At 44.0% G+C, this 17,978-nt stretch overlaps 1 protein-coding gene across 1 annotated transcript in view; it reads right to left on the reverse strand.

Annotated features, from left to right (window-relative positions):
* Positions 1 to 17,978, reverse strand: part of LOC134372476 (speedy protein E3-like) — a 104,205-nt gene that overhangs the window by 40,432 nt on the left and 45,795 nt on the right. Inside the window, exon 9 of the mRNA XM_063089966.1 lies at positions 13,149 to 13,367. Within this exon, the coding sequence (XP_062946036.1) occupies positions 13,149 to 13,367 (219 nt within the window). The remainder of the gene's footprint in view (positions 1 to 13,148; positions 13,368 to 17,978) is intronic.

Below are 17,978 nucleotides of genomic sequence, written 5' to 3' on the forward strand. Positions count from 1 at the left end.
CCCCAAAATTCATATGTTCAAGCCCTAACCCCAATGGGACTGTATTTGGAGATGGGGTCTTTAAGGAGGTATTTAAGGTTAAATGAGGTCATAACAGTGGGGCCTTGATCTGATAGAAATGGTTCCCTTGTAAGAAGAGGAAGAGAGACCAGAACTCTCACTCTCTCCTGTGCTCCTGCACAGACGGAAGGCCTCATGAGGACACAGCAAGGAGGTGGATGTCTGCAAACCAGGAAGAGAGGCTTCACCAGAAACCAACCCTGCCAGCACCTTGATCTTGGACTTCCAGCGTTCATCACTGTGAGAAAATGAATATCTACTAGTTAAGCCGCACACCCTATGGTATTTTGTTATGACAGCCCCAGCGGACTAATACAGTAAGGCTCAGATATTTTCCATATATATCAGACGCTTACCCCTTCTTAATTGTAATTCCTGGGTTCATATTCCGTGCTATTTTTCTTTTTTCTTTGTTTTTTCCCCCTTATTTATTTCTCATATTAGAAATGGCATACCCTTGAAAAATGTGTTATAATTAAATTTTCCAGTATCATTTGTGTTTTGACTTGGTTAAAATGGTCCTTTCTTCACATCAAAATTTAAAAGTTTTACAGAATTAAAACTATGTATCTTTTCTTTTGGGGCACTTGGATTTTCTGATTTCTATATTTCTCTAGAATCTACCCCTACATAGATGTTCTACAAGTTTTATTCTGCCAGGAGGCCATAATGTCTGGAAATGTAAATTATATAATTATAAAGCCTGGAAATAAAATGTCATTATGTGTTTGTTTTTTAAAACAGGATTCTAGCTGCAGCACTCTAATCTCTGCCTCCATCTTTACAAGAGATGGAGGTATTTACAGGTCAGGGTAGCTGAACAACCAGAGCAGGCACTTTGGTCACGAGGAAGAAGAGCACAGCCACAGAGATGCAGGAGCATCTTGGGGAAGAAGCTGAATGGATGGGAGTAGCTGCAGAGACAGGTGCCCTGAAGTTTCCTGCTGGACTCTTTTGTTTCACTCCTATCATTTCTTCCTAATTTCTCAGTGTTTCATCTTCATAAAGCTCCTTCCTCTTGCTTGTTCCCACTCTTAAACCATCCCAGATGCCCGCTGCAGTTCCATCCATTACAGCCACTATTTCCTGGGCATCCCATTCATCTTCACAAGTCCTGTAGCATGATTCTTTTCCTCCGCTCATGAAATTCTGGCTGCCCAATTCTGTGCCGTAGTTTCGGTTTTCCCATCTGATCCACTCTGTGTGAGTTATGATCCCATCACACCCTTGATTCCTGTTACGCTCCTACTTTTCCAGCTTCTCACCATACAGTTTCACCTTCTCCCACCCCTCTATTCTCCGGGACATCCAGCTGCTCCCAGCCCCATGCTGCAGCCTCCAGGGCCACTGCCTCCCTAGCTTGGCTTGGCCTCCACATGCAGCTCTTTAGGATCTTCTGTTCAGGAAGCTTGGCCGCTCTGACTCTCCCACGTTCCTCTTCTCCTAGTAGTTCCTGCTGTCTCCCTTTGGAAGTCCATATCCTTCCATCATCAGAACATTTCTCCCAAGCAGCTCCCTGGATTGATTTTCCCTGGAGGCTAGTCAGTGTCGTCCAGCCTCTCTTCCGTTCTCAGCTGGCCCATTCTCTTTGCCTTGGGAGTCACTTGAGCTTCATCCCCTTCTCAGCAGCCTCAGTTTCCCCTTCTCCCCAGCTGGGTCAGTCCTCTTCTCAGGCTTCTCTCTGCCTCTGAGCCAGTCCCACAGTGTTCTGTTCCAGGGTCCCTAAGCTCTGCCAACCCTCCTCCTGTCCTCTGTGGCCAGGCCATCTGTTTCCTTGCCTGGTTTGTCACTGCTTCATGGTTGGCATCCAAATTAGTCCATTTCTGTTGCTTATAACAAAATACCTGGGACTGGGTAATTTATAAAAAAACAAAATCTATTGCTTATGGTTTCAGAGGCTGGGAAGTCCAAAGTCCAGGGAGCACTTTTGGTGAAGGTCTTCTTTGGTGGTGCCTTTACAACAATGGCAGAAAATGGCAGAGCAGAGAGAGAGCTAGTTCCTCGTGCACTCTCCTTTTAAAGCCCTCAGAACCACGCCTAGTGGAGCTGTGAGAGCAGGACCGCCATGGAAACCCCAGAATTGTAGAGCTACCAGTATGCAGTGCCAGCCTGCGAGAGCTGAAGCATCACCTAAGAAAGCCGTGGGAGGGGAGCTGCCGGAGGACTTGGGGCCCTAACCCTCACACCTGCATGCAGAAGATATCGAACATGGAGTCAAGGTATGTGATTTGCCAGCTTTGAGATTTAGTGCCTGCCCTGCTGGGTTTAGGACTTGTTTGGGACCTGTTACCACTTTCTTTTGGCCTACTCTTCCCTTTTTGAACGGGAATACGTACCCCCTGCTTGTCCCACCATTGTATCTTGAAAGTAGATAACTTGTTTTAGATTTCATAGATGGGACGACTTTGAATAACTTTGGACTTTTGAGTTGAAACCAGTTAAAACTTTGGAGTTGATATGAATCTATTTGTATGTGAAAAGGACGTGAGTTTCGGGGAGCCAGGGGTGGAATGCCTTGGGTTAAATGTCCCCCCAAAACTTAATCCCCACTGTAACTGTTGAGGGTGGTAAACTCTGTTATGGTAATTGAAAGGTGGGGCCTTGAAGAGGTGATTAGCTTGCAAGACCATGCCCTACTGAATTGATGAATAATAGTGGTCAGGGGCGTAATTCTGAGCACGTTAAAAGGAGTGTGCATGAGGAACTCTCTCTCTGCTGTGCCATTTTCTGCCATGTGAGACTCCTGGGTCACTGTTACCACCACCAAGACCCTCGCCAGGTGTGTTCCCTGGAGTTTGGACGTCCCAGCCCCTAAAGCTGTGAGCAGTAAATTTTGTTTTCTTACAAAGTGCCCAGTTCCAATAGTTCGTTGAAAGCAACAGAGGCAGACTAATACAGCGTCCATCACCTTGTTTCCTGGGCGACTCTTTTCATTCAGCTCATCCCTCACCTTAGCTGCTCTTCTTTCTTCACCTGCCCTCACCTGCAGTCCTGTGGAGACCCAGATCTTCTTATGTTCATGCAAATTCCTATGTGTCTCATCAGTGATACCTGTTCCCAAGCTGCTTCCATCAGACTGTTCCTCCTCTTTGTTTGTATCTGTTTCCATACCTGCTGAACTATTCTCCACGTTAGTACTCCACCTGCACCCACTTCTGAGTGCTGTCCTCTCCTGGAGCCATCTCCATCAGGTGCAGCTGTCCCTGTGGCCCCTCCCACTGGTTTTGCTGTGTGTGGTTACTCGGTGCTCATCGGCTGATCTCACTGATCCTACCGGCACCCTTCCCCACCACACAAACGTACTTTTTTCTTCGTCTTCTCTGCACTCCGTTGCTCACCTGACACTAGCTGCTCCTATGCCTAGATCCTCTCTCCTCTGCCACCTTTCTCGGATCTTCTAAGCTGTTTCAGTTGCCCATGTGCACCCCCAAGTTTCAATCCTTCCCATTTCTTTGGCTTCTCCTGTCTTCTTGTGTCATAGGTCTGTCCTAAAGTGTCCCTGCATCTTCACCTGTTCACCTTCCCTGACTGCCGAGCTCTGACAGAGCTCCCAACTGTGGCTGTACGAAGTGTTGTATAAAGAATAATTTGTCTGGTCGTTGTCTCTGGCTCCTGGAGGGATCCTCTAAATCCTTGGAATTTTCTGGGTGATAGGAGTGTCTGTTACTCATGGTGGGCCCCTTGGACTACACCTGAGTTTATGCTAACCAAGTGAGTTAGCATGGGGGGCACACCAAAAAGATGAGCCATGTGATTAGAGGGTTGCAGCTTTGAGCCATGTGATGTCAGCCCAACCTCCAGGAAGGAGAGTGGGGGCTGGAGATTGAGTTCAGTCACATGGCTGATGATTGAATCAACCATGCCTATGTAATGAAACCCCAATAAAAACTCTGCACATGTACTATGGATTGAATTGCATCCCCTAAAGTTTAATATAATAGAAACTTAATTCCCACCGTGGCACTGTTAAGAAGGTGGGAAATCCTATTATGGCAATTGAAAAGTTGGGCCTTTAGGAGACAATTCGATTGTGAGGTCTGTGCCCTCATGAATGGATCGATCCATGCATGAAGTAATGGGCACGGTCCGGATGGCTTTCAAAAAAGAGTAAGGAGTTAGCTCTTTCTTTTGATTTATTTATTTTTTTTGAATTGAAATATAATTGATTGTACATATCTGGGGGTACAGCATTGGATATCAATACCCATGTGCAATATGTGGTGCTCACAATAGTATAATTAGGATATGCAGTATTACACAATGTCATCACTGTTTGTGGCCCTTTACCAATTTCTCTCTAATCCACCTCCCACTCCCCCTTTTCCCCCTCCCGCTCCCCTTTTCACATCTCTGGTAACCTCAGTTCTGTTGTCTCCTTTTGAAAGTTCAATGAATTATTGTGATTGTTGTATCTTTCTTTCCTTTTTTACATTTTTCATACATCTATTTGGTTGTTTTGGATTTTTTTTTGTTTTTCAGCTCCACTTATAAGTGAGGACATGCAGTATTTCTCTTTCTGTGCCTAGCTTATTTCACTTAACATAATTTTCTCTAGTCCATCCATGTTGCTATGAATGGCAGAATTTCATTCTTTTTACGGCAATGTAGTATTCCATTGTGTATATCCTTATCCGGTCATCTGTCAATGGACATTTAGTGTGGCCCCTGTAAATAGAGCTACATGAACATGGGAGTGCAGGTATCCCTTTGCCATGATGATTTCCATTCCACTGGGTATATACGGCAGTGGGATTGCTGGATGATATGGCAGTTCTATCTGTACTTGTTGGAAGAACCTCCATACTGTTTTCCATAATGGCTGCACTAATTTACAGTCCCACCAACAGTGTAGGAGGGTTTCTCTTTCTCTGCATCCTCTCCAGCATTTGTGGTTCTCTCTCTTCTTGAATAGTAGCTAATCTTACTGGGGTGTGTCATTTTGATTTGCATTTCCCTGGTGCTGAGTGATGTTGAGCATCTTTTCATGTGTCTGGTGGCCATTTGTATATCTTTCTTTAAGAAATGCCTGTTAAGCTCATTTGCCCAATTTTTAATTGGGTTCCTTGTTTTTTTAATGTTAAGCTGTTTGAGTTCCTTGTGTATTTTGGATATCAATCCCTTGTCGGATGTATAGTTTGCACGTGTTTTCTCTCATTCCGTAGGTTGCCGTTCCACTCCGTTAATTCTTCTTTTGTTGTTCAGAAGCCTTTTAGTTTGGTACAATCGCATTTGTTCATTTCTCATTTGTTGCCCGTGCTTTTGGGGTCTTTTTCGTGAAGTCATTGTCCAGTCCTACTTCCTGAAGTGCTTTCCCTGTGTTTTCTTCTCACCACTCCTATTTAACACACTTTTAGAAGTACTATCCAGAACAATCAGGGAAGAGGAAGAAAGAAAGGGCATCTCGATTGGAAAAGACAAAGTCAGGCTGTCGTTGTTTGCAGATGACATGATCCTGTATATAGGAAAACCTAAAGATGCTACAAAAAAAGACTCTTGTAGCTGAGAAACAATTTCAGTAAAGTTGCAGGATACAAAATCAACATGTGAAAATCAGTAGCATTTTTATACTCCCACAGTGAACTAGCAGAAAAAGAAGTCAAGAAAGCAAACGCGTTTACAGTAGTCACCAAAAAATGAAATAACTAGGAATAAATTTAAGCAAGCAGCTGAAAGACCTTTAGAATGAGAACTACAAATCACTGCTGAAAGAAATTAAAAAGGACATAAAAAGATGGAAAGACATTCCATGCTCTTAAATTGGAAGAATTAACATTATGAAAATGGCCGTACTACCCAAAGCCATCTATGGATTCAATGCAATCCCCATCAAAATCCCAATGACATTCCTCACAGAAATAGAAAAACTAATTTTAACGTTCATAGGGAACAACAAAGGAATCCTGAGCCAAAAATGATAATAATGGTAAAACCAGAGGCATTACACTACCGGAATCCAAATGATACTACAAAGCTGTGTTAACCAAAACAGCATGGTACTGGCATAAAAACAGACACTTGGACAAATGGAACAGAACAGAGGACCTGGAAATCAACCCACATACTTACAAGCACAGGATCTTCAAGAAAGGCACCAAGAACATACACTGGGGAAAAGACTGTGCCTCTTCAATAAATGGTGCTGGGAAAACTGGATAGCCATTATTTAGAAGAATGAAACTAGACGTGTGCCTCTCAACATATCCCAAAATCAACTCAAAATGGATTAAAGGCTTAAAAATAAATGTAGTGTTAGCTCTCTCTTGCCACACTGTTTTGCCATGTGGCACCCTGCGTTTCTGTGAAGGGTCAGCACCCATCCACAAAGCCCTCACTAGTTGTGTTTCCTGGGCGTTGGACATCTCAGCCTCTGAAAAGGTAAGAAATAAATTTTGTTTCCTTATAAATTACCCACTTTTAGGTCTTCTGTTATAAGCAACTGAAACAGTCCAATACAACATGAAAACTCAGGTGATTTTCCCTGGCTGGTGATACACATCATTGTGCTGGGAGGATGATGTATCCTGATGACTCAGAAGCTTTGTGTTTGGGACCCTGCCAACCCACACTTCTCCTTTTTGGCTGGCCATGATTTTTGTTTTCTTTTTTGTGTGTGTAATAAAAGTGTACATATCATGGTTTCCTGAATCTCGTTAAGTTGTTCTAGAGAATTATCAAATCTGAGAGGGGTATGGGAGTCCCCAAATTTGTAGCCAGTTGGTGAGAAGTGCATATGGCCTGGGGACTCCTGAACTTGTAGCGAAGGCAGTCTAGTGGGGGGCCTGTGGCCTTAACCTGTGACATTGACCGAACTTCATTATTACAATTGCATTGCAGGTGCCTGTCTTTAATAGTTTCTACCTGGATAGGAACTTTCATCTCCTCAGTTGCTGCATGCACGTCACTGCACTCAGTCTCCACTACATCCGTCAAACTTCAAGCTCATTGTATACTTCAGCCTTTCCCGGGTCCTTAACGTTGTTCCCTTTTTTCTCAAACCCTATCCACATCTCCTCAGTGGCTCTTTTTCCTCAGAAGCTTACTGCCCTGTTGTTTGTCTCTCGTTGGTTTGTCTTGCTTCTCGCTGCTCCTTTCCGCAGCTGCTCACGTATGTTCTGATGCTTCCATTTCCCGAGATGCTTTTCTCTAGTAACTCAGTATTCATGTTATTAGCTCTTTCCTCTCCAAGCCTATCTCACTTAACAGCTTTAGCCCTTCCTATCATCTCATTTTTCTCAGAAATTTCTCTAACACCCTCATTGATTTTCGGTTGTTTCTATTTCATCACATGCTCTGGATTTTCTTTCCATTACATAAAATTGGAATTTGAGGTTGTGAAAAAGACTCCCATTATAATATAAGTAGCAAACACCACCTTTGCCTGTGTGTTCCCTTGCCTTGGACTATTTCCAGGAATGCATCTTTTGTTGAGACACCTTTCCTTTATTTAAAATTTTGGATTGTTATTCAGGCGCCCATACAGTTTCCTTCCTTCTTTCTACTCTTCCTAGTTTTTCTCCCTCACTGTTTTCCCCTGGTTTCCTGCTTTAAGAGTCTAGCTTAAGATCTGCCTCTTGTAATTTTTGCTACATGAAAAATAATTCAGGATTCTTTTTCAGACTTAAGGAATTTGGTCAAATAACCAGCATCCCATTAAGGAATAATATCACTTGACGGCGAACAAGCAATCCAGACTGATGTGATCACACGCATTGTAAAGGTGAGAAGACTTTTGATTTTTATTATATTTCTTCGAGTTACATTGCACTGTCCTCTTTAAAAATACATAAGACATGTCCTGTTTTAAAACACAGGTCCATTTTAAAATAAGGCAATTTTAAAAATTAAGTGGAATTCTCCCAGTTTAATAATGAAGACTAAACATGAAATAAAAATTTCTATGTGGAAGAATTTGGGGGAACCCCCCCCCACCTGTACATATAATAGATAAATTATGCAAGTATAATAGATAAAAAGACAAAAACCTCTCTTAAAAATGAAAACAAAATTGTATTTATGGACATAACAGCTAGAACACCCATCACAAAACTTCATATAAACAGCATGTTTTCAAAACTATAACTATTTCAAAACTTTTTACAATAAATACAGTAATAATTCTATGGCCAACATTTTCAAAATATACCAATAAAATTTATGTTATTTATTAAGCTATATATTATAATCCTATGGCTCTAGTTTTGTATGTTCAAAGTCATTTCATCCCGATCTGAGCCTCTACACTCCACTTTCACATGGTCCTCGTATATAACAAAGAGACCTCCAACGTCTGCATCTCCCCTGGGCCCAGTGATCTGGAAGTAAGAGAGAGACAATGTCAGACTTCAAGGAGGCAGTTCTCTTAGACATGAAGATTATTCACATTCTAAATCAATCCTAACCAAAGTTGAGACTGACTACTAAACCCAATTTAATGTCTGACCCTTTATTGTCAACCCGAATCCTAACCATCATTCTCAGTTGTGATTCTTGGACCCAGAATCACTCAGTACACTTAAGGTCATGCCCAGTAGCCTGCTTTATAGCAAGGACGTTAAGTGATTCTGCTCAGGGAGTGGGACATACTTGGAGAATGCGGTTTTGGACTTAACTCATACCTTGGTCCTTTTGTGTTACTTAAAACCTGAATTTCTAACCGTGCTAGAAACATCACTAACATGTCAACATCATGAGACCAGAAGCGTAATCCCTAATCCTAACCTCTAATGTTTAACCACAATGCTTAGCCCTAAACGTGGCTAGTTGTGCAAGATTTGAACCAAATCTTTGCTTAATCCTCTGCCCAAAGCAATAACTCTAATGTGTCAATCGTAATCAGCCACTAAGAAGTTAGTTTTTCTTAACCTTTGATTGGTCGAATAAACTGCCTTGACCGTAAACTTCAGGGGGCAAAGGTGTAATTGTACAAGTGGAAAAACTGGTCCAGAAGTATTAGTCAGGGGACAGCAAGAATTTGCAAGCGATCTGGCCATGAGCAATTTGTTTGAGAGCAAATTTGGATGAAAATATAATTATCATTTATCTTTCATTATTGAATTTGCAAACTGTTCCATCTAATATCCTATTCCTAAACATTAATTTTGTTATGTATAAATCCCTATAGTTGGTATTCCTGAGGGATGAAAGGTCAAAAATGAATTAAAAAGAGAAAGAAAAAACACAATGTATGGAGGGAAATGGAAATTTACAGCTGAAGGGTATTTACTTTTGACAAAAGTCAACATTTTATCAAAGCTATCATTTGGGCCCAACTGCTTTGGGTTAAAGGATTTTCGCCAGATCCGTGCCTGTGTGACACTGGCTGAGCGGCCTCCCTGGCTGGCTTCCAGCACATCTTACTGAGGTTGCGCCTCTGTCTGGTTAACGTGTGGCTGTGGAGCTGATGGGGAGGGTCTGCTGCTTGCACCTGGCCGGCCACTTCACAATGCAAATAAGGCTGATGTGGGCAGAGGGTGGATGAAAGTGGGCCAAGCAACCACATTTCCTAAATAGACAAGAAATCATTCTGTCCATACCCTGGAGGACACAGACGTACCTTCCTTCAGGCCGATGACCTCGGGCCTCCATGGTCCCCAGAGCTCTAGGGAATATGGGTGCGATGTCGTCCCCACACCCAGAGCTCCGGATCGTAAGCTTGGATCTGCAAAGAGAAAAAGCCCTCTGAAAAGACGAGACTCCCCAGGAAGACGCCTCCCTCCCCTGGTCCAGCCTCCAGGTCTTTGTAGTCCCCAAATCCCAACTCCAAGTCCCCATGTTCCCGTCTGTCTCCAATCCGGCTTTATCCCACACCCTCCGCTCAGAATCGCCACAGCCCCACCCACCTGTTCACACTCTTCCCGGGTAACCCTAGCCTTCCAGCCCATGGAACGGAAGAATTGGAATCTCAGTTTGTGGAACAAGGGACGCTGGGCGCGGTTCCGTCCGTAGAGGAATGAAAAAATGGCCTGTTTAGGGGCCTCGTTGTCCTCCTCCATGTCACTGGCCAGGTAGCTGGAGAAAGAAATTAGGTTGCTTGTCAGGGGCACAAGCGGGAAGGACCTCCACGTGAGGTCCGCCTCCCAGAAAGGACAGGCCGGCCGTCCTCAGCACAGGACTCTACACAGTGTGACAGAGTATGACCCATTCATCAAGAGGCCACTGCTGGATGGAGACCTTCCAAAGGGCGCCTCTCACACCTTGATGATGAAGACAAAAACCCAACTGGAGAACCTGAGGATGTCTCTTGTCATCCTTAGGCAATGCAGTTGACATCGATTTCCCCATTCCCATCCTCGTCCCCCTTCCATTCAACTTGTTACATGTGCACACACCTGTCTCTCCTGCTATATCGCAAATACCCTGAGGACAGAACGTGACCCTGACTTATTTCTCTCTTCATCCCTCTCCTACCAAATGGCTAATGTAGGACTTGGTCATGCTGGTGCGTCAGTTCACCAGGTATTTCTTGGATCTCTCTTCCCATCACCTCACATTCCCTGGCACATAGGATGTGCCTCTTAGGATCTTGTGAATGAATGAATGCTTTATCCTATAGCCAAATGCCACACCGATTACCTCATAGACTCAATATAACATAAACACTTCCAAATTGAAAATAATTGTGGTGAGGCCTTTAAGAGTACATTAACATTTTGACAAGACCCTGCTTTCAGTAGATGTCTATTCTAATGGGATTAGGGAAAGGGAAGGGGAAAATAAGAAACTATACTCCAGAGTATCATATCATAATAGAATTAATCAAAGTGCTACTAAGATGAAGAAGTTGGAAGATCAGGGAAGCCATCAAGAAGGTTTTGGTGTTTGAACGGACTTTAAGGATAAGTAATTTTCTTCAGATATGTGTGTGTGGAAGGCGCCTAGACAGAAAACAATATAAAAATTGAGGGAAGGGCATTTGAAAGGAGCAGAGAAACAAAGGAATGAAATATCAAGATGGTAAGCAGGTTCGATTGGAGAGAGATTGCACGGTTAGGTGAATTCAAGCTGAGAACTGTGGCTTTGATTTGGGAAGTCATTAACCAGTGAAGTCATTGAGGAGGACTGTGAGGCAGTTTTGTGTTTTGGAAGGCAACACATGCAAAGCCCACTGGCTTGGAGAGAGACTTGTGAGAAACACCAGCAGGGAGCATTTTACAATAGATCCGTGTTATGCTAGGAGGGTCTGAATTGTGGCCTCGGCCATGGGAATCCAGAGGGGGAAGACAAAATTAATTTGGTATTGGTATTGGAAAGAGAGAAACAGAGAAATCAGAAATGAGTATTTGCCTGGGGGCAGGGTTGTGTCAAGGCTTTCTTCCGCTCCTCTGTGGAGAGTTTCATGTTTCCGTTTGCTTTCTTCAGTTTTTTTTTTTTTAAGTGACATTAGGTAGTTACTTTTTCACAAAGAACAGCTTAGGAACACTAAACTGTAATCGTACAATTTTCATACACAGAGTAAAACTGTAGAAATAGGTTAAAAAACAGATGAACGGTTAGCATTCTAGGGCTTGCCAGTTAGCCAACTCGGTAGAGTGCGGCGCTGATAACACCAAGGTCAAGGGTTTGGACCCCCAAACTGGCCAGCTGCTGAAATAAAAATAGCGTCCCACTTCTCGCTCTCCCACTTCCCTCCCAGGATTATGGATATTAACCTATGGGATGAGGCAAAGTACTCACAGCGCTATGAAGAAATGAATCCGTCGGTATTGCCAGGGAAAGAGGCCAGCCCTGCTGAAATAAGCTATGACCATAGACAGGAGATACTGATGGAGAGAAGAATAACAATAGAAGAGGGGTCAAGCCTGGAAGAGGAAGAACCTCGAGATAAGGGAATGGGAGGCTGGGGCAGGGCTTGCTGTCAGAGAAGAGACCCCAGTGTTGGCTGAGCATCCTTCCTTGTGGGGGAGCAGAGGGAGTGTCCGAAGTTTCTTTGCAAATCAGAGAAGTCAGGGGAAGGGACGCTGCTGATGCTCCCATGATGGCAGCTCAGATGGGATCTTTCTTTTGAGGGAATATGTTTAGGACAGCTGGTGTCAGGAGGGTCTTTGGGAAGCTGGAGCAAATGGGAGTGCCAAATCCATGAGAAGAGATGGGCCAGGAACTTAAAGGAACAACCTAAGACGCAATACCCAGGGCAAGACCGTGGTCTAGGGCTCAGATCTCCAAGCAGGGGCAGGGGCCACCCATTCATTCTGCAAGAAACCATGAGGCCCCCCAAGGGAGATGTTGACAAGTCATAAAGGGGCCGGGACCGTGCGAGTGTCATGCTGGAGATGTGTCCAGGGAGAGAGGAGCAGAACTGTGGGTTAGAAAACCCTCCCCTCCCCCAGGTTATGCACTGGAGCAGGAATGTAATTTGGTGAACAACCTTACCTTGTCAGATACCATCAGATTTTTGTCCCAGGCTAGGAATCTTTTAACAACACGATCCTCTGTAAAAAGAAGGCATATATGACATTGAGAACAGGAACAGGGTTGTCATGGGAGCCACAGAGTCTGGAGGAGAACATGTCTCCCTTGGAGAAGGCTCAGTATCGCCAAGAGTTAGGAGGTTGGGAAGCAAAGAGAGAAGAACGTTCACTGGGTAGGGACAGTGGCTCCCGTTCTGAGAGCCCCTGAGGAGTGACTGAGTGAGGGGCTGGATATCATTAGAAAGTCTGCATGATTAAGAGCGATGCCCCCTCATCAAACATGAACGTTTGAAGTCGTAAACTAATTGCCTTCAGAAGTCATAAACTTATTCCCGTTATTTTCTCGTTAGATAGTCACATCGGGGTGTGAACATGACCTTGTTATCCCCTTCTACAGATGAAGACATTTAGATTCAGAAAAGTCAGCAAGAACTAATAAGTTTTGGAGGGTACAGTCGACACCAGGCTTTCTTATCCCGAGTGCAGCCTTTTTTCATGGCTAGCCTAATCCTATCATCTTCTAAGTGTCCCTGATGAGTGGCCAATACCGAGTCCTCCGGGGATGGAGAGCTCGCCAACTAGCAGGGCATTCTTTTCCATTGGAAAAGTGTCATTAATTGGATGTTTCTTCTCTTTTCAAAAGAATTGGATTGGAGGGTTCTATCTGGGGTCTCTTCCTACCAAGTAGCTTGGTGAAGACCTCGTGGTGCTCAGGGAGCACTGATGACACCCGCTGTCTCTTCAGCTTCATCTTGAGCCCACACAGCGTCTCCACGACCCAGGCGCCGTCTTCGTCGGGCACTAGCTCCTCCTCTGTCTCCTCCTCGAAAGCCACTGACCATTCCCTCTTCCTCTTCTGGCCAGGGGACGGAGGCACGGGGCTGGGATCTACCCAAGGGGCTGAAAAAAGAAACCAGGCTCCAGTGTAAAGCTTCTGTCTTTGGAATCCAGCCACTGGTCATCTAACCCCCGCCCCCTGACAAAAAACACCCCAAGCCTCTGCTCCATCTTCTTGAGGCCTCAAAACTGTTGGCTTTCTCCAAAGCCATCTTTCCATCTTTCTCCCTTGTTGCTCTTATCTGTCCCCACTCACCTTGCCATGGATCCATCTCCCTGTCCTCCAAACTCTTCCTCATCCAAGATAATTACTTCCACGGGGATTAAGCAGGGAAACCTCTGCTTGAGGCCCCTCTTCCCTTTTCTCAGTTTTCCTTGCAGGTGGACATTCTTTTCCACATCTCCTGTACTCTCATTCTCCATCCCTGGCTTGCTGAGACCCTCCTTTCTTTCCCACACACCCTACTCAGGTACTCCTTCCTGACTTCTGTACCCCTTCCTCCTTACTCGTCAATTCTCTCAAATATTTTCTCCCTCCATTCACCTCACCTGAAGGTCCTGGGATTTCTTCATCCACCACCACATCCAGGGGATACCCCGAGGAGCTAGGCTCCTCCTCAGGCTGGGAACACGGTTCACAACTGGCCATGATTTCTCCCAAACTCTTCCTTCCCTTCCACGGAACCTAGACCCTAATCCGTCCAAACCGTTCTTCTGGATCCTGGTTAAAGCTAAGTCTGTTACGTCTTCTCCAAGCCGGGGAGAAGTCCGGAGTGGAGAAAGAAGATGCTGTTGTTCACCTGTGCTGCCAAGCACCCACGGAGTTTGGTCCATCCAGTCAGGAAGTTGGAAGCCTTTGATGTCATCAGTCATTCCAACCTGGCAACCAGTTTGAAGGAAAACATGTAACTGCCAGTCTGATGTGCACTTGTCCTGGAGATTGGGGTAAATGGTACCTCCTGCCACTGACCCAACGTCTGGCCATTTTCCAAAACTATCCTCAGGGTCTCCAGATCCCACTTTCCCTTCTCCCCCGCAGATGACCTGTTCTCTCCACTCTAAACGTGAAACATGTTGGACTTCCCTCCCCTCTGTGCACTCCCATTTCAGAGCCCAGTCTGGTGGCGTGGCAAGAAAATTTAGGGTAAGCAGAAATGGTAAGACCTTACCAGAGTGAGACAAGTATGTGCAAAAGATCCCAGGTAAACTGAATCGAATGAAACACTCAGATCAACACACTCAGTTTGGTAAAGCTATTCTGTTGAGTGTTGACTGACATTCACTGTGTTCACGATTCTGTACTGGGGGAACACACGTCCTCTGCCATCAGGCATCTTTGAGTCCAACAGACATTTAAATGACCTAAAAACATAGAAAACAATATGTGTCATCACACACCCTTCAAATGGTGTCTACAATTTCAGAGAGAGTATGGATTGCCTAAAGCCTACTCTTCAACTCCAATTAAGACACTCTAGTCTACATATCAAATTTTGGAGCATCCGAATCACTCTTGACCCAGAAATTTCACTACCGCTCAAGTACCCTATGAATAAAATAATTTGTGAACAAGAAGACGAAATGGAAAAGTCTATATTTTCTGTGAATGTGGGACGCTCATGGGAGTACAAATGCAGAAAAGAATGTAACCTTCTCAATGTCACATGGTGCCAGGGGAAACCTTCTCCACTTCTTAACTCATGCCTCTCCTCTTCACCCGGGCATCTGAGTCTTGTTTTTTTTTTTTTTTTCCTTTGTTTTTTTCCTTTTTTTAATGTGGCAAAATATACGTAATAGAAAATTTACCATTTAAAGCATTTTTAAGTGCACAGTTCAAGACAGTAAGTACGTTCACTTGCTGTGCAACCGTCACCACCATCCATCTCCAGAACTTTTGCATCGTCCCAAACAAAAGCTCTGCACCCAGTCAATGCTGCCTCCCTATTCTCCCTCGCCCCAGCCCCTGGCAACCACCACTCTACTTTCTGTCTCTATAAATTTGACTCCTCTAGGTACCCTGTATACCTCACATGCTGTGGAGTCATACAGTATTCATCCTTTTGTGGCTGGCTCATTTCACTCAGCGTAATGTCCTCAAGCTTCTACCATGCTGTAAGATGTGTCAAAATTCTTTCTTTTTTAAGGCTGAATTATAGTCCAATTGTATGTATACCTCACATTTTGGTTATCCATTCATCCTTCATGGACATTGGGGTTGTTTCCACACATTGGCTCTAAGTCTTGCTTTTGATCCATTGTTAGAACTTATTGATGAGAAGCACATGTATTATTCAGGCTATGGCTAAAGTTTTATTTCCTATTTTGACACCTTCAATATTTCTTTATTTGAAAAAGGTGACCGGTAAGGTGATCTTAACCTTTGACTTGGTGTTGTCAGCACCATGCTCTCCCAAGTGAGCTAACCGGCCATGCCTACGTAGGGATCCGAACCCATGGCTTTGGTGTTTACAGCACCACACTCTCCCAAGTTTCTCTTTCTACCAATTTAGTGTTTTGCTTTGGTTTTGGTTTATTTTTAGCTGAATTATTCCCTACTGGTAGTGTCAATGTTTGGGAATTTGGCTTGACAATCTGACCACTTGGTTATCTCTTTAAAAGGATTAATGTTTCCAGATATCTAATCTCTATTAGATATTAGGGTGAGACAGCAGTCTTATTTGTGAGTCTTTTCTGTTTGTCTGTCTACTTTGAGCTCAAATCAAAAAGAATCTGATTCCCACTGTGAAAACAGCTCTTTGATATCTGAATTGGTGAGTTTTTGAGTTTCTATATTTACTCTTGATTTATATCTAAAATTTTAGAGTTGAGGTTATATGCTCTATTTTTCTGTATGTCTATGTGTAATTCAGAAAGGTCCCTACTTCTGTGTGCATGTGATAGAGTTTGGATGTGTTGTCCCCCCAAAGTTCATGTCAAAATCTGATCCCCAGCTCGGCAATGTTAGGAGCGGTTTGGGTTATGGGGGCATATCCCTCAGGAATAGATTAATGCCCTGGGTGGGGGTAGTGAGTCAGTTCTTTCTGTATTAGTGCCAACGAGAACTGGTTGTTGTATTAGTCCCCACGAGAGCTGGGAGGCACTGGAACCTCGCCCACCCCCGTCTCTCTCTCTCTCTCTCTCTCTCTCTCTCTCTCCCTCCCTCTCCCTCTCGCTTCTGCTCACCATGTGATCTAATTTTACTTGCCAGCTGCCTGCAGTTTTCCACCATGAGTAGAAACAGCCTGAGGCTCACACAGATGCAGCTGTCCCAGAATCGTGAGCCAAATAAACCTCTTTTCTTTATAAATTACCCAGTTTCAGGTGTTGTGTTATAGCAGCACAAAAATGGACTGATACAGGGTGTATAATGTTTTCCTACGTCTGAAAGGTTTAAAGTAGATTATTGTTTCATAAATTTAAGGGCTCTCTGTTCGCCTCCCCTAGAGGAGAGTTAGTGTTGCTTGCTGCACCTATTTTTGGCACCAACAAGGGAGGGAGATTGAGACCACAAGGGGCAGACTTATGCGAATCCAGTAGCTGGCATTCTCAGTAAAAGGAATTTATACCAGCCTGTGTGACCACAGTGACGGAGCATGTTGAGTGGAAGGGAGTTTCTCTTTTGAATGACATTCCGCTAGAGGTGCTATAGAGCACAGAATATTCTTGACTACGTCTGGTGCGTGTGACAGGATTTGACTAATAAACGTGCCCTAAAAGGAGACCAACTGAGCATGTGCAAGACTGTGTTACATACCAGAAGACCATCCCCTTAGTTGAATATTCCTTAGGTAGCATGAGTACGTATTAGATCGAGTAGAAAAGCTGAATCCCGGCAGAAGGTGGGGCTCTTGCTCACTCTCTCTAGGGCCAGCTAGTGCTCTGGCTGTGGAGTATGTATTTCTTTGTTTTTGTATCAAACTTAGTTTCCGCAAGAGGCTGCTCATTCTCTTGAGCCAGCCTGCACTCTGTACTGAACTTTACATGTATATCTCTTACTTTTGTGTTAAACTTTTGTGTTAAACTGGGCCCTGCTCAGTCTCTGGAGCTCGGCTGCACTTTCTGTGTGAAGTGCGTATCTCTTATTCCTTCCATTAAACCTGTTTTCGTCTTCTACTGTGACTCTGCTCTTAAATTCTGTCCTGTGCTGGAGTCAAGAAAGTGGTAAGAGAGCAGGATGATTTGAGGCTGACAGTCAGGCCTCACCAGACCCTTTTCTGCGGCATCAGGGATAGAAGGCAGTCTGTAACCTGAAAAAGGGCCCTCACCAGAAATGGACCATGCTAGGACCCTGATTTTGGACTTTCAGCCTCCAGAACTGTGAGAAATAGACGTTTGTTGTTTAAGCCTCCTCGTCTATGGTCATTTGTTCTAGCAGCCCGATCTGACTAAAACAACATAATTTAGGTAAATCTTTGTCAAATAAGCCTAGTTCAATATTTTTTGGTTTAATAAAAACAGCTATGTCTTGTCTGAGGTATGAGCGTTAGGCATAAATTTTTTATTCTACTTATGAATGTTCTTCCTAAACTTTATAGGTTTCCCAATCAAATAAGCTAACATTACTTCTACTTAATGTTTAAGGTTATGACAAATGCAAATTTGTGTTTCACCAAATTTAATTATTATTCAGACAAACTTTATTTCAGCGGTAACTGTGTTTTGTAGTATGTCACC

This window comes from Cynocephalus volans, chromosome 3 (genome assembly GCF_027409185.1).
Source record: "Cynocephalus volans isolate mCynVol1 chromosome 3, mCynVol1.pri, whole genome shotgun sequence".
In the NCBI taxonomy this organism is placed as follows: Eukaryota; Metazoa; Chordata; class Mammalia; order Dermoptera; family Cynocephalidae; genus Cynocephalus; species Cynocephalus volans.